The sequence below is a fragment of the Astyanax mexicanus genome, chromosome 15 (genome assembly GCF_023375975.1).
Source record: "Astyanax mexicanus isolate ESR-SI-001 chromosome 15, AstMex3_surface, whole genome shotgun sequence".
In the NCBI taxonomy this organism is placed as follows: domain Eukaryota; kingdom Metazoa; phylum Chordata; class Actinopteri; order Characiformes; family Acestrorhamphidae; genus Astyanax; species Astyanax mexicanus.
In genome coordinates, this window is record NC_064422.1 from 35387127 (window position 1) to 35403168 (window position 16042).

Here is a 16042-nt window from a genome sequence, read left to right on the forward strand (position 1 = left end):
GCTGCTGCTTACTTGTGCAGAAAGTGTGTATGGAGAGTATGGATGTTGTATCAAGTGTTAAGACCATTGCATAAGAGGTTTTACTGGAATTTTACTAGTGCTTGCTTTTGGATAATACAGTTTGTTTGTGTGTGTGTGTGTGTGTGTGTGTGTGTGTGTGTAAGAAAGAGAGAGTTGGTGTGGAGATTGTTGAAGGTTGGGGTGGAAAATATGCCTCATGGTGACCGATGCTTTTGATAACATCTGTGCTTACTGCATTTCTTTCTTACTCGCTTTTGTTGTCAATGGGAAGCATATGTTTGGAAGACATCTGCAGTTTCATTTAAACGCTTTCAGTTAAACGCTGCTCACTATCTCACCCAGCACACACCTTTAAGGTCTATTTCGTTCTATGCCTGTGTTTAAGGCCTAGAACGAAATAGTTTGAGGAGTGTATTATTAGTATCATGACATTCTGGATCATTGACTTCTGTTACAAATCTGATAAAAAAACTTGTATTATTTTTTTATATCTAATTTAGGGGTGTGCCATATCATATCATACTGTATGCAATAATAAAATCTAATTTTCATTTTGTCGCAGTAGCGTATTCTTATTTTATGTATTTTTTTCAGTGTTTTTTTCATATCGCCAAAAGAGTATCGTTATCGCTAAAATATCATGAAATATCATGATACAACTTTAGGGCCATATCGCCCACCCCTAATATCTAGACTTGAGAGCTGGACAATATATCAGTATTCATTGTATAGTGATACATTTTTATATTGTATCGACAGTAAGCATATCGCAGTATCATCAGCACACCAAGCCAAATATACATTGAGATTGAATGCTGAAACGTTATACAGCTCTGGGGAAAAAAAACAAAAAAACAATAAGACCACTTAAAAATGAGGCGTTTCTTTGATTTTACCAAATTGAAAACCTCTAGAATATAATCAAGAGTAAGATGATCACAAGCCATCAAACCAAGCTGAACTGCTTGAATTTTTGCACCAGGCCTGGCATAAAGTTATCCAAAAGCAGTGTGTAAGACTGGTGGAGGAGAACATGCCAAGATACATGAAAACCGTGATTAAAAAAACAGGGTTATTCAGCCAAATATTGATTTCTGAACTCTTAAAACTTTATGCATATGAACTTGTTTCTTGTTCTTTGCATTATTTGAGGTCTGAAAGCTCTACATCTTTTTTGTAACTTCAGCCATTTCTCATTTTCTGCAAATAAATGCACTAAATTACAATATTTTTATTTGGGATTTGGAAGAAATGTTAACCATAGTTTATAGAATAAAACAACAACGTTGATTTTACTTAACCCCTAAAATGTCTTGTCCCTTATATGGGCTACAGGTGTAGGTGACACAAAACCTGTTTTTTTCTGCAGTAAATTCACATTCTGAAAATTTAAGGGCTTTGGAATCTTCTATAGGACACTTGGAAAAGCTGCCTGTTTTCTCTCTACTTCACTGAATAATTCCAGATCAGTAACAGGAAGCAAACCAAATTCTGTAGGTTTGAAAATAGACTTAAAAACTAGACAAATCTAACGAAACTAGTGAGGCTTTGGAGGACATGAACTGTTTGATTTGTTTTCAGGAAAATTGAAAGAATTGATTTTATGATGGTTATTTATTATATTTTTAAAGTTGCAGATTTACTTACACTTTAAAAAAAAAATCTGTTACAATTACAATTAGATTAATGGTCTCTTTTTCCAGAGCTGTATTGTGCAGCCCTTACTAACACACATGAATCTATGTAAGTCCTCCAGTTCTCTTTCCTCCATGCCGCCACCATACAAATCAAGGGCATCCATATTTCTCATACAACACCACTGTACTAAGTTCTCCACCGTCTTTGTCTCATGAACTGAAAGTTAAACAGGAGGCGGTGTCACCACACGAAAGTCAAGAGTCAATCCTCCAAGACTAACAGGTTTAGGGTTGTGAAAGAGAGGTAATCGCATTAGCTTTCTCTGAGCTCACTCACACTTGTGTTGCGCACTCTGAGATCCACTCAGCCACATCTGTGTATGAATGAGGAGATGCACTCAGGTGGAATAAAGGACATGGAGGTTACAGCTCCTCTCATGAAGGATTTACGCTGCAGCCACAGATTACATAGCTATCATCTTTCAGTTTGGACAGAGGTTTAACGCCCCCTGCAGTGGAGGTGTAGTGCTTATGGAGAGAGAGGCTAAACCAGCCATTACTTACCCTGCACATGTAGATATACACCATCTACCTGAAGTGTAAGGGTGGGGCAATTGGTAGACATACACCATTGAGATATTTATATCAACATATTTAAATTTTTCTGATGTTTGTAAAATAATGCACCAGCAATACCACAGTTTCAACACTGTAACAAATTAAGCTGCTTTAATAGGTTCTTTTGAGTGATGCCTTAAACCAGGGATCGCAATTAAGTTTGGCCGTGGGCCAGATATTTTCCAAACCATTACTGTTTTGGAAAATTAAGTGTAATGGGATGGAATGCTGCAGACTAGAAGCTCTCCAGCCCAGAGGGTTGTTGAACCCAATTGCAGAACAGTTGATCTCAAAGCAGGTAAACCCATGAAAAAAGGAAAAAAGGAATAAATATACACACCGGTTCTCACGTAGAATCGAACCTGTGTCATCAGGGTCACGGCCCAATACACTACCGCTGCCCCAGCTAGTGAATTGGGACACGGCCAGGAAAAAAATACCCTTATAAGGAGATAGGGAGCCCAAGAATGGGCGAAAAAACAAGAACATGCAGAAACTAAAGTTACACCAAGCGCAACAGAGAGTCAGGGGAGGAAAGTAAACAAAAGCTCGCCAGAGAAACATTATTATTATTTTCTTAATTAGTGTTCATTATTGTTCAAACAACCTCACGAGCCAGATGTTTCATGCTTGCGTGCCACATCTGGCCTGCAGGCTGCCTTATAGACTCAGAAGGTCTTTTGTCCCTTAGGCCATAAGACTGTTCAACTCCTCTATGTGACATTTTTTCATTCCAGTCACTCAAAGGAACATATCCCCATTGCTGCAGACACACCCTCCTAGATGCCCTATTTTTATTATTTTACCCCATTCAGCACTAATAGTTTTTCTTTTTTTATTTTTATTTTTATTGTCCACTATTTACATTGTTGCACATTTGCACTGCTAAATGTTGTTGTTTTACTGTGTTTAACTGCATTCCATGCCATAAAAAATGCCATTCCATAAAGGACTCCACTATTATACTTTCAATTGCATCTTTGTTTTATTTGCATCATTCTATCCTTCTTTTGTAACTTCTGTGTATTATGTTTATGTGCTACTGGATGTCTTGAATTTCCCTCTGGGATCAAAAAAATGTCTGTCTGTCTATCTATCTACACAGACAAAAGTATTGAGATGCCCCATACTTTTTATCTTGTTTTTGTTGGGGTAACTATTTAGTGACGAGTGCTAGTGAGATTAGGATGTTGTGAAAAACACCACTCCATCTCATCCCCAACTCCCAGCTTAATCATTCCCAAAAGTATTGGACGGAGCACCATTATTCATTCCAGACAACACAGTTTCACTGCTTCACAGCTCAATGCCGTGGGCTTTATACCCCTCCAGCCCATCCCCGGCGTTAGGCATGGTGCCAATAATTTCATAATCATCTTTCCAGAGAATCCTATTCTGTTGGCAGTACATTTCTACAGGGACCAGACAAGCCGTGTGTGTGCAACTGCACATAGTTGTTAGCAATTAGTGAAACCGAAAGTAGCTAAACACATTTATTATAATAGAGTGCCCACAAATATTTGGACAAAATTAAGAGACCAATTCAGTTTCTGAATCAGTTTCTCTGATTTTGCTATTTATAGGTATTTGAGGTGTTTGAGAAAAATGAACATTGTTGTTTTATTCTATAAACTTCAGACAAATTTCTCCTACATTCCAAATTAAAATTTGTCATTTAGAGCATTTGTTTGCAGAAAATGAGAAATGGCTGAAATAACAAAAAGAGATGCAGAGCTTTCAGACCTCAAATAATGTAAAGAAAACGCAGTGTTCATATTCATAAAGTTTCAAGAGTTCAGAAATCAATATTTGGTGGAGTAACCCTGTTTTTTAAATCACAGTTTTTATGTATCTTGGCATGTTCTCCTCCACCAGTCTTACACACTGCTTTTGGATAATTTTATGTCACTCCTGGTGCAAAAATCCAAGCAGTTCAGTTTGGTTTGATGGCTTGTGATCATCCATCTTCCTCTTGATTATATTCCAGAGGTTTTCAATTTGGTAAAAAATTTTAAGTCATCTCTATATAATGTACTGTATATCACATTTACCAAAATGATTCTTTTTATAGACCCAAAAGTGGCCCTTTTGTGGTATTAATTACAAAATCTTTTGAAGCATTTTTATTATAAGAGTGACTGTGTACATATATAGGCTGACATTCAGCTGGTTACTGAGCACTTTATGCAGTATGTAAACATTGGTATAATTGGCCTAAATGTGCCATTTTTGTCTTTACAAATATACAAATTTCTGGATGTACTGAAAATACACATTAGTTATTTATTAGTTATTTTAGTTATATATTGGTTCTTTTGCTTGTTTGTTGTTTAATGTGTGAAAGTAGCCTGCCTCAGCTTCCTGCAATTCGTCCTGGAAAGTTGCACACTGTTTTACACACTGCAGACACACCCCACCATGGTTCAGTAGATCTGGGACGAGATCACCTCTTTTGTTACTTTGGTCCAGGCCTTGGTCTGTGGCACATTTCAAACCTGCTATTTTAGTCCAGACCAGACTGAAAAGTCAGAAGGTCCAGACCAAACAAAGCCTGAAAGCACTCTGAGTGAATATTTCACATTTTTACTTTCTTTATTACAGTTAGTGTTCAACAAAGGCACCTTCACACGTGCACAAACACTTTAAAGACTAGCTTACTGAACATGATCCACTGTCTGAATGATCCATCTTAATTATTATGAAAGCATCTTATTCATTCTCATTTCCCTCACTGTTGTCTTACATTATCGTAGCATTATTGTACTCCTTGTTATCTTTAGTTTAGACAATGACTGCAATTTGTAGGGCTGCCACTCTCAATTATATTATTAATGAGTAATGGAGTAATCAGAAAGGCCAATTATAAAACTGGGCTTAACTGAAAAATAAAAAGCCTTACATTGCCAATACATTAGTAAAACTTGAAAAGAAAAGAATATGATATATGCTGTTGCCATGTGGGTCAGCCAGACCTTTTCCTGTACCAGTTTTCTCTAGTTTTCAAGTGTCTTTTGAAGGTGTTGGAACAGTACTCATCACACTGTCAGAAACACAGTCTGTTCCGATACAGACAGAGGATTTGTAAATTCACATTTATTTTTAATACAGTTTGTTTTTTTGCAGTTCATACACATTCACTAAATATGCTGCGCTAGTTGTGTGGTAAATTTGTATTACTTTGTATTTATTACGTTTTGTTATAGTTCAAAATCAAGGCTTTGGTAAGTCTTTGGTACTGTTTAGGAAATTTCCGGAAACTTTTATATTCACTTTGTTGGGTCACAGGAGCCAAACACGGGACAGACAAGCACAGATACAAAACAAATAGTTTATTAACAACAGGATTAAGCAGATATAGGTAGACAGGGGCAGGCAGGGTCAGTAATAGGATGGCAGCATAAGCAAACAACATACCAGAGTGTGTCCAGGAAAAGGAGGCCATACACTAGGAGTACAAAAACACAAGAATAAAAAGGCTAGGCAAAAGGATGGTCAGTAAGCAACAAAAAAATAAATAAAGCCGGTAACTAGAGAGAACAATAAATAAACAAAGGGCTAGGCTAAAGTGTGGTCAAAAGAAACAAAAGGGTCGGCAATGAGAAAAACATAGTACATAAAAAACGTGAGGTAAAAGAGCTATATGAGATAAATTCGATACGGTGAATAGAAACGGGGGCTATTTATACTAATTAGTCCAGGTACGAGCAATTTAGAAGAAGGTGAATCGGAAAGCTGAAGTGTCGCATGATCTGGCAAGTCTGAGCTCATGATGAACTTCAGTCTTTCACAGGAGAACTAGAGTCAGACAGAGGCAGAGGCAGACAGTAGTGACAGGTCTGACATGTTGCAGTAGTATATTTCTTAAATTATTTTAAAGATTTAAATGTTTTTCCATATCGCCAAGAATACCCTGAAATATGGGGATAGTATTTTAGGGCTCATATTGCCCACCCCTAGCACACACAGCTTGTCTTGTGCCTGGATTGAAGTATTGCAGAAGACTCTCTGCATGGAGCAGATAAACATAAACCTATTGAAACCATACCTAACTGACCTGGGGAGCTGTGTAGAGAACTGTGTTCTCAGGAATGATGGTGCCCCATCCAAGTTAAGGATGGAGGTGAAAAGCTGACCATCCAATATCATAACTTTGCTAATTCTCTTGTCTTGGCTGAATGCAATCAAATCCTCACAGCAATTCTCCTAAATCTAGTAAAAAGTTTTCCTTAGAGGAAAAGTAGAAGCTGTGAGTGTAAATTTGAGTTTTTTAAATGGATTTGGAAGATCTTTGATCTAACCTGAGACATATTTGGGAAATATTGGAAAATTAGAGAAACATCTGTAGGAGGAACAGCATTAAGGTGCTTTTACATTGCACACGCTATGCTGCGCTGCATTCCTCTCTGCTCACCGCTTTGCTGGACGCTGGTCAGTTGTAGTAGCGTTGCACTGCTGCTGACTCTGAGAGTCGCCTGCTGATAATAGGTGGGGATTTCTAAAATTTATCACATCTGTGACCAGTGTTTTGGAGTTAAGAGTTTACTACTGCCTCTGTAGACCAGAGTCTGTCTCTTAACGTCAGAATAAAGCTCTGTTTATGGTCTTCCTGAATCTGATATCTCAATATGAGTGTAGGGTAGTGATGTACAACATGTACAGTGTTGACTAATTGTTTTTTTTATTGGTTGTACTACAGTTTTTCCTTGGCCACGTGAATTCACAATACACATTTTTTGCCACGGTACCACTTGCCGGGAGGTCAAACTTTAAACTTAAACTTTGGCCGCGGTAAGCATAGCACAGTGGAGGCGTGGGTGTGGAACCACGCCGCTGGAGAAACAGATGAATGCAATGGAGGTCAGCATACAGTGGCGTGACTACTACATGTAGTGTGAGAGCACTTTTAGAAAAAAATGAGACATAAGAAACTTCTGAGGTTAAAGGAGTCAAAACTGAGAACCAAGTTTGGATACATTAAATCTGGAACATCTGAGAGCTATTGGCAGCTCGCCAAACCTGTGTATCGAATCCACAACCTTGCCATTGACTACCTCCACTGCCGATACACCACTGCCATTGAGAACTATAGTAAACCTCAAAAGGGGACAAATGTGAGATTACTGAGCTCTTTATCTTAAGAGACATTTGGGCAGCAGGAGACTTTGTCTTTCCATCAGTTTTCATTGTTGTCTTGGAGAAATTACGCAGATATAAAGGAGATCTCCATCTCCTTTTTGATTTTTCTTTACTATGGTTTCACACAAAGTTGAGTCTTTATAGAACTTAAAGTAGTTCGTTTATGGCTCCACAATTTTGATTATTGTCGTGCAAATACCCAACTAATCCCTGCTTAATAATAAGTTAAATCAGTTTAAATTCGGTTATTTCTTTTAAATCCAGTAACTGTGTTTTGATTGACTCTCTCACACTGAATCTCACACTTTTCTACATTATTATTATTAGGTCAGCGTTAACGTCACCTCCTACTTCAGTGGGGTGGATTGAGTATCATTGCTGTGCTTGAGCGAGGAGGGGAGGATAACAGGGGAGGAGAGGAGCAGGGAATTGGACAGACAGGCAGGCAGACAGCCATTGAGAATTCCCTCTCTTCTTGTAAGATAGGGCCTTTTTGGTTTGACTGTCTCCCCTATGGGTAGGAGGGGGTGCAGTCTTCACATGAAAGGGATTTGGAAGGATAATCATATTAATGTCACCGCTCTCTCTCACTCTTTCTCTCTCTCTCTCTGTTTCCCTCTCTTACTCTCTCTCTCCCTCTCTTCCTTCCCCTGTCCCATTTTTCCTCTCTTTTCACATTCACAGTGATGGCCCCTCTCGTGCAGCTGTTCCTGGGCTCGCCTCAGCTGGGATCCGTATAGAACTCTGGCGATATTCCACGCTCGCACACACACTTAGGACACCACGACACACTCCCTCCCGCTCAGCCATGTACAGCGTGGAGGACCTTCTCATCTCTCATGGATACAAAGTCAGCAGCAGTAGCAGCAGCAGCAACAACAACAACGTCGTCGTCCCCCCGTCACACTCGCCCTCGTCCCAACACTCCCCCTATGATCAGCGGCCGGCGTCACGCAGCAATAGCCGGTGTGAAATCGGCGAGAAGCGGACCGGACACGGTGGCACAGTGAATGGATACAAGCCAGACTGCGTTTATGTTGGTGGTGGCGGCGGCGGTGGAGGAGGTGGTGTCAGGAGGACGTCGTCTAGAGGTGGCCCCGGTGACACAGAGAGCAGGGACAGGAAGCAGAGGACAGCGGAAGAGGACAATGGTAATCTAGGAGATGGACAGTCGCTAGGGGACAGCTTGACCACAGACAGCGGGTAAGTGTTTTCTGGGTCTATCACTTTTATACTGTACGTTGGTCCCAGTGACACTGTGACTGCTGACTCCTGACTCCAAGCATAACATTATGACCACTTCCACAGCTCCACTGAGGATACTGTAGTGTTCTGTAGTCCTTCTCTGCTTCGCTTTCACACTGTTCTTTAATGCTCAGGACCACACAGGACCACAACAGAGCAGGTATTATACACAGCAGTGTTGCTGGAGTTTTTAAACTATGTGTTTAAACACCTCCTAACTACTTCTACTTGACTGCTTCACCTTGTAGATAAAGTAAAGTCAGAGACTGACAGAAGCTCTGAATCTTTTGCTGCACAGTTTATGTTGGTCATCTTTTAGTTCTTTATCACTGCTTACAGGATGCTGGTCACTGGACACTGTCCACACGATGCAGTTTGTGGACTATTCTCAGTCCAGCTGTGACTTTGAGGTGTTTAAAAACTCCAGCAGCACTGCTGTGCCTGATCCATTCACTTGCACCAATGCAACGCACTCTTAACATTATAATTCTACCATAATTCCAGTGTCACCGAAGTGCTGATAATTACCCACCATTCAAATAATACCTAGAAGGACTATGCCAACAAAAGGTTACATAATGTTATGATTGATCGGTGTACACGTCCTTTTTTCTTTTAGACTAGGGTCGTTTCTGCTGCTTTTTCTCTTTCCTTTCATTTTTTCCCTCTTTTTTGATCTCTCACAGCAGGTCAGGTTTAAGCTGGCTGGGAGTGGGGGCTAGGGGTGTTATATAAAGGTGGGAGCTGTCAAGGACTTTTTCTTTTTTTTGAGCTACAGGACAAGAATCTATCAGCTCATTTTTTCTATGTACAAACCTATGAGCAACTTTATACACACCTCAGACTGTGTTTTATAGTTTACAGGTCAATCAACTCTTTCCACAGCTTCTACTTTATTTTTCTGCCTGCTAGCTCTTCAGTCCCTTGCTTACTTTGTCCCAAATACATTCATGCATTAGCCGAATTATCCAGTAATAATGGCACTCTGCTGTTTGATTGGTTCCCGCCCTTCTTCTCAGGACTGCTGTGTTGTAAATACAGCACTGTAGCGGGACAGCCCCTCAGCGCACTCCCTCTGCTTTGCATATTCGCTGCTACAGGCAAACCCAGTGGTGAACTGCAAATCCCACGAGATCTCCTTCAGATCAATATTCCATTCCCTATGTCTTACGTAACACGGGGATTAATAATGCATGATGAATTCAAGTGTGAACGTCGTTATGCTACTAATTATAGTACAGCAGCTTCATAGGCGGAGTCGATGCAATGCTGCCACGAAAACAGAAAAAATCCTTTCCGTCAAGATGTGCATGTGAATAATGTGAATATTTTTGGGGACAGCTCTGCACAATAATAGACCACATATAACTTTCATTTAAAATAAGTATCTGTAAAATGTCAGTAATATTTCAGAAATATACTAAAATATTTTTTCAGATTTTAAGGCCAAATCCTTATTTTTACATTTCCATGCATATTGGAGCACTCTTTAGTTCTTTCATTTTTCTCCTTGAATATCCTCATTTGGGCCTTTTTTTAAATAGTCAGGACCCCAAAAGACCAGATCAGCACAATATTATTTGGATGGAACAGAATACAGATACAGAAACCTGTAAAGAACTGTTTATGTGGCAGGGATTTTCAAATGTTACACTTTTCCTTAAGTGCAATACAAGGATGTTAGATGTCAAATGTGCACCCTTTTAAAACATTAAAGATGCATTTATAAAAAATAATGTAATTAAATGCATTTAAATGTAAAGCAAACAATAGCTTGCATATTACTTTATTTACTTTATTACTTTATATATTATACTTATAAATTGCAATTGAGAATCACTCATATATATTCACATATATAAAACATCCACCATGTCAGTGTCACTGCAGTGCTGAGAATGATCAATGTTCATGTGGGGTCCTGATAATAAATATGCAGAGAAACAGATTACAAGACTACAGTCTGTAAGTATAGAACAACAGTTTTCCCTACAGCTGGACAATTTGACAAGTCAGCTTGTTTGTAATTTTCAAGACTTCCAATTAGTGAAGTACTGAAATACTAGGTCTGCAAATCTAATATTGTTGTTGTTTTTTATTATTCTTCTGCCCTGAATTAAAGTTAGGCTTGATACAAATGCAGATCAGAAACCCTCTGCAGTCAAGACATGGTCATTAGAGTAGTCTGCTGGTGCTGACTCAACTGTTTCAACTGCTCCAGGCTAGAGTCAGTGTTGGCTCCCTCCTCAAAGCAAAAGAGGGCATACTGATTTGGACTTGTCCCTGTTTGGCCTAATCCACAATTAACAGCCCCACTTTATAACCCATATGTCTATAAATCATCTGGTGGAATTATAGTGTAATCATAGTATACGTTTACTTGGAACTGCTCTAATCAGCTAACATTTTCATGTGGGGCTAATATGGCTTTGTGGGTTCCAGGTGGGCATGGGCTCTAACTAGGTTTGTACATGTGTTTACTGGGACACAGTTGGGATTCCCAAATGGGCATATGTTTATCTTCTTGAATTTAATGGAGGCCCATCACTGACATCCATATTTGAGACCCACGTGAAACCCATAGAGTTGGGCTGCCCATACAGGACCCAAGTGAACATATTTTTAGGGTACTTTAGAGCAATAACACCAATTAGCTTTCAAATAATTCTCAAATAAATTTCCTTTCAGACCTGGTTAACTTTTGCTAATATTTTTTGTATCTTCATCCTGCAGGTTACCTGAGAGCAACAGAGGAGGCCACCCTCAGCCCAGGCCTGAGCGAGATGTGTCCTACTGGCGGAGACGAGGTCAGGACTTTAATGCACTCCTCGACTACGCTGACTTTAGAGACCTGCATGGAAAGGAATCGGGACTTTCAGTTAAAGCAGAGGGCATGCAGCGAAGGCCAGAGTCAGCCTTAAGCACCGAGGAGCACCGCCGCGAGAGGCAGCGCAGAGCGGACAGTGCACGTGCGAGGGAGCGTGAACTGGCTCTGTACCAGTGGAGAATAGCAGCAGAGAGGAAGTATCAGAGCCTGGGAACGGAGGAGTGGCGTCCAGCTGTGGGGCTGAGTCGCCAGTCGTCTCAGACTGAAGGTGAGAGATGGACGCAGGAGCAGCAGCGACGGCCTCGAACAGCAGAGGGTGCTGTTCCACCAAGGACCAAAGCCAAATCCCAGTCATTGCCCCGAATGGCTATACCCTCAGACAGCAGCGTCCAGTACTTAAGCACATCATCCCCTGCTCAAGATCCTTACGGGAGCTTCAGAATAAATGGGCATCAATTACGAGAGTCTCATGGACGTAATCTCAGTGAAGGGGAAGGTAGAGAACGGTGGACTGGCAATGGGCGGTCTGGTGTTCAGTCGGCACCCCCTTCAAAACCTCATTTCAGCCGGCCACTAAGACCACCATCTTACGAGGTTCACCAGCAGATGCGTGGAAGTTCGGAAATGCTTACTGGAGAATTTATGCCCCATGCCAGGGACAGGACTCCATTGCCTTTCAGCAGGCAAGAGTACTTTGTACAGGAACCTGGAGAGTCTGGCATGGAACCTCCAGGTTACATCCCTCCGCCATCTTACAGGAGACAGCCTCCAATGAGAGAAGGGCACAGGACTTATGCAAATTCCATGGGAAACTACCAGTACAGAGGTGACCTATACATGCAGGGACCAGCCCTGGCAAAAGTTCAGGAGTGGTTCATGAGACAAACCGGCATGGCTTGGCCAGATCATCACAGGGATGGGAGAAGGAGTATGCCCTGCAGAAGACAGGCCTACCCAGCTTACAGTGAGGAGCGGATGGGCAGCGTTCAGTACATACCTTTTGATGACCCTCGTGTCAGGCATATCTCAGGAGGGGGAATTGATGGGAATTCCTTGACGGATGCTGACAAAATCAGGAATATCAGAAAAGAGATTCCCATCATCTCATTATCTGAGAAAGCTCCTGATGACAGTGCCTTTATGTTCACGGAGAAAACCTACAGCAGCACAGAACCGACTAAAAGCAATATCAGCGATTGTGTTAATGAGGCAGCCATGCTTAAGGAGGTCTCAAAGGAGACAAACAACACAAAATCAGCACCTGATGAAAATTCCAACAGGTATCCGTCTGACCGGGGCTTTTCCGATACCTTCCAAGCGCCGCTGTCACAGCAAAGCTGCGAGACTGTCACACAAGTGAAGAAATTTGAGGCACAAACTGCAGCTGAGAATAAGAAGAACAAGAAGAAACAGAAAGAGACCATGTTTTGCCTAGTGTCAGTTCCAATAAACATGATGGCAAGCAAGGAACCTGCTGACCCAAACAACAATGAAAAGGTGCAAAGCCCAATGATGGGACCCACAGAAAATCGGGTGACGACTCTTACATCTTATAGCCAAGACACCTCCACAGTTCCCATCAGCAGTGAACCCCAAATAGAGTCCAGCAGCTCGTTAGCTGTCAGAAACTCTAAACGAGCTCCTCTTAAGAAAGAGATTGTAGATATTTGGTCGCTTCAAGCAAGTAGTGACAAAGAGTTATGCTATGCAGGATCGTGGCCAGGAGATCAATACAGGAACCAAGAAACTCAAACAGGCTCTCCTGAGGTTTCCAGAGGGCTTCATACTCTAAGCCCTCAAGCCCATACTCACACCACATATGACCCTCCATCCTCTGACACCACTACGGACAGTGGAGTGGGCACAGAGTGCAGTGCCAGTTTTGGATATCCCATGAAAGGACAAAAAAATCTGAATCTTTCCAGCAATAGTGCATTTTCTCGAACAAGGACTGATCCAAGCAGCCCCAGTGCCAAGAGTCCAGCTCAGGTCCTAACAGCTCAGACCCCACCGTCTCCACTGAGGAAGACCCAAGCAACCAAAACCCAAGCAACGGATGGACAAGAGGTTTTTGGCCAGTTCCTTTTAAAACCTGTCAATAGGCGTCCGTGGGATGCTATCGGGGAGCTGGAGTCCATTAACAAAGAACTGCAAGACCATAACATCAAACGCCAAGACCCAACAAGCATTGACCAAAGTATAGAGGAGCTGGATGAGGCATTGCAAAGTATTCTAGAAGTAAGCAGTACTTGCACAGAGCCTAAGCAGTCTGGAACTACTTCACAAAAAAGCATAAAGAGAGGCATTGGTAACCAACTGCAAAGTCCAGAGCACCGATTGAAGGAAGTTAACTTAAATATTAGGTCCGATGTGGAGAGCAGGGGCAAGATGGAAATGGATCAAGAACACGGGGAGTTAAGAAGTGCCTTCTCCAGACCAAAGGGGAGGATAGCAAATTCTGACAGAGCACAGAGTCAAGAGATGTCCGAGATATCCGTACCCAAAGCCGACACCAGTTTTGTAAGCTATGAGGTCTTGCAGAGAATTCATAGTGACCCCAGAGGACAACGACTAGATATTCCAGTGGCAAAAGAGGCCTTACTCAAAGACGTTGGCCTTACGGTCTACACAGCGATTCCAGACACAGTAACGTCGGGATCTCCTCCGGGTTTAAGCCCTGAGTCCCCAATGCTTACAAGTCCTTCTGACAACTCGGAATCGTGTGAGGCTTTACACATCACCTCGTCAGATAGTGGGGGCGATCGAAGCAGAAACAGCCCGGAATTCATCATGGTGGATCAGATGGATCAGAAGAGTTTGAGCAGTCAAACCTGCATCACAGCTAAACTGGACCATGAGGAAGAGACAGATCAAAGCAGGCCCAAAGTAGTCACCAGCCCACCGAGGTCATCTCACATCTATATTGCCAGGAGACAGCATTTTAGGTTTCAAGGAAACCATTCCAGTGCTGCTGCTGCTTCTAATGATGATGACGATGATGACGGGTATACAGAATATCTCAGCTGGAGTAACGAGAAGACGTTAGCAGATGAACACCTGGAGACTCTGTTGAGTCAGGAGAAGGCAAACAGCTTGCCAACGGAAGATCTTAGCAAACTCTACAAGGTGCAGTGTGCTCAGGGCATACCTGAGCATGAGTCGCTTGAACAGAGGGCAGCCAGGATCTTGGGCATTAGCGTTCCAGCCGAATCTTTAGTCGTCGGTCAGAATGATGATCAGAATGATGTTAAGCAAGATGAAGGAAATGTAGATAGCACAAATGAAACAATATCAGCTATGCATATTAAGGAAGAGATAAGCCTAAATGAAGAAGACACACAGCATGTAGAGAGGAGTAGAGAGTATGACAAGAAAGTTGTAGAGTCATTGGCTTGCAGCCATACTAATGAACTGACAATAGAAAAGGAAGATCCAGGAATTAGAGAAGATGACACCTCAAAAGAAAATCCAGCCCACTTCAGTGCAGAGATCCACACTGGTCCTGCAGTGCTGGACCTGCCCGAGTTCCCCCCCAATAACCTGCGCTTGTCTTTACCAGCGTCCGAGGATGAAGAACTGGCCTTAAGTGTTTGTGGAGGTGAGAAAAAGACTTGGCTCGTTGACGATGACGAGCTTTCTGAAGAGCCTCAGGATGAGTCAAGTGAACATCCCCCGTTTTTTACGTTCAGCAATGAGGAATTGTCTGCACAGTACATTACTCCTGTGCTGGAGGCCGAGCCAGGATCCTGCGTCAGCACTTTCACCAAAGAGAGAGAGGAAGAGGAGGAAATAGAGGAGGAAGAATCAGTTCAAGAGGAGGAAGTACTAGAAGGAGAAAAAGAACAAACTACAGAGATTGGACTAGAAGCAAGTGAATTGGAAACAAGTGAGTGGGAAGCTTGTGCTGAAACAAAGGCAGATGACAATGAGGACGTTGATAGAAGGAGTGAGGATGAGCAGGAAGATCCAAAAGAAGAAGTTCTTGAGGAAGATTCACAACAGCAACCAAAGCCAGTGAAGCGTCCAGTCCCTCAGCCTCGCAGTGGAACGGTGGCCAAGAGGGAGATCACCCTGCCAGCTTCCTTCAACATGACCACTGCTTTGGCTGCAATGGAGTATGACGATAACAATACTGAGTCTGTTTCAGGTTAGTGCAAGGTTTTACGTACATGTAGGCCTGATTCCCTGATACTACAACTATTTTTGTTTAAGTGATATATGTATTGTGCTAAAACATAGTGTGACAGACATTATTATTGTTATTTTGTACCATTAATACAGTGATAATATAATAGCATAATGCAACTACACCAATTTAAATAGCAATGAACTTTTAACTATTAAGAATATTCAGACACTGGAATTGGAATATTAAAAAAAAGAAAATATATATAGTATTAAATATAGTATTTAATGAATTAACAATAATGTTTTTAAATAAATAAACATGATTCATTTACATAAATGGGCTTTCCTTGTTCATATTTTATAGAGTAAATCCATTAAATTGCAATTAGGGCTGCACAATATATTGTTTCAGAATTGTAATGGCAGTGTG

At 41.5% G+C, this 16042-nt stretch overlaps 1 protein-coding gene across 2 annotated transcripts in view; it reads left to right on the forward strand.

The window, feature by feature from the left end:
• Nucleotides 1–16042, forward strand: part of jcada (junctional cadherin 5 associated a) — a 46455-nt gene that overhangs the window by 29120 nt on the left and 1293 nt on the right. For both annotated transcript variants that reach the window (XM_022670385.2, XM_007259653.3), the window contains exons 2-3: nucleotides 8097–8615; nucleotides 11391–15631. In XM_022670385.2, coding sequence (XP_022526106.2) covers nucleotides 8221–8615; nucleotides 11391–15631 — 4636 coding nt within the window. In that variant the 5' untranslated portion in view covers nucleotides 8097–8220. The remainder of the gene's footprint in view (nucleotides 1–8096; nucleotides 8616–11390; nucleotides 15632–16042) is intronic.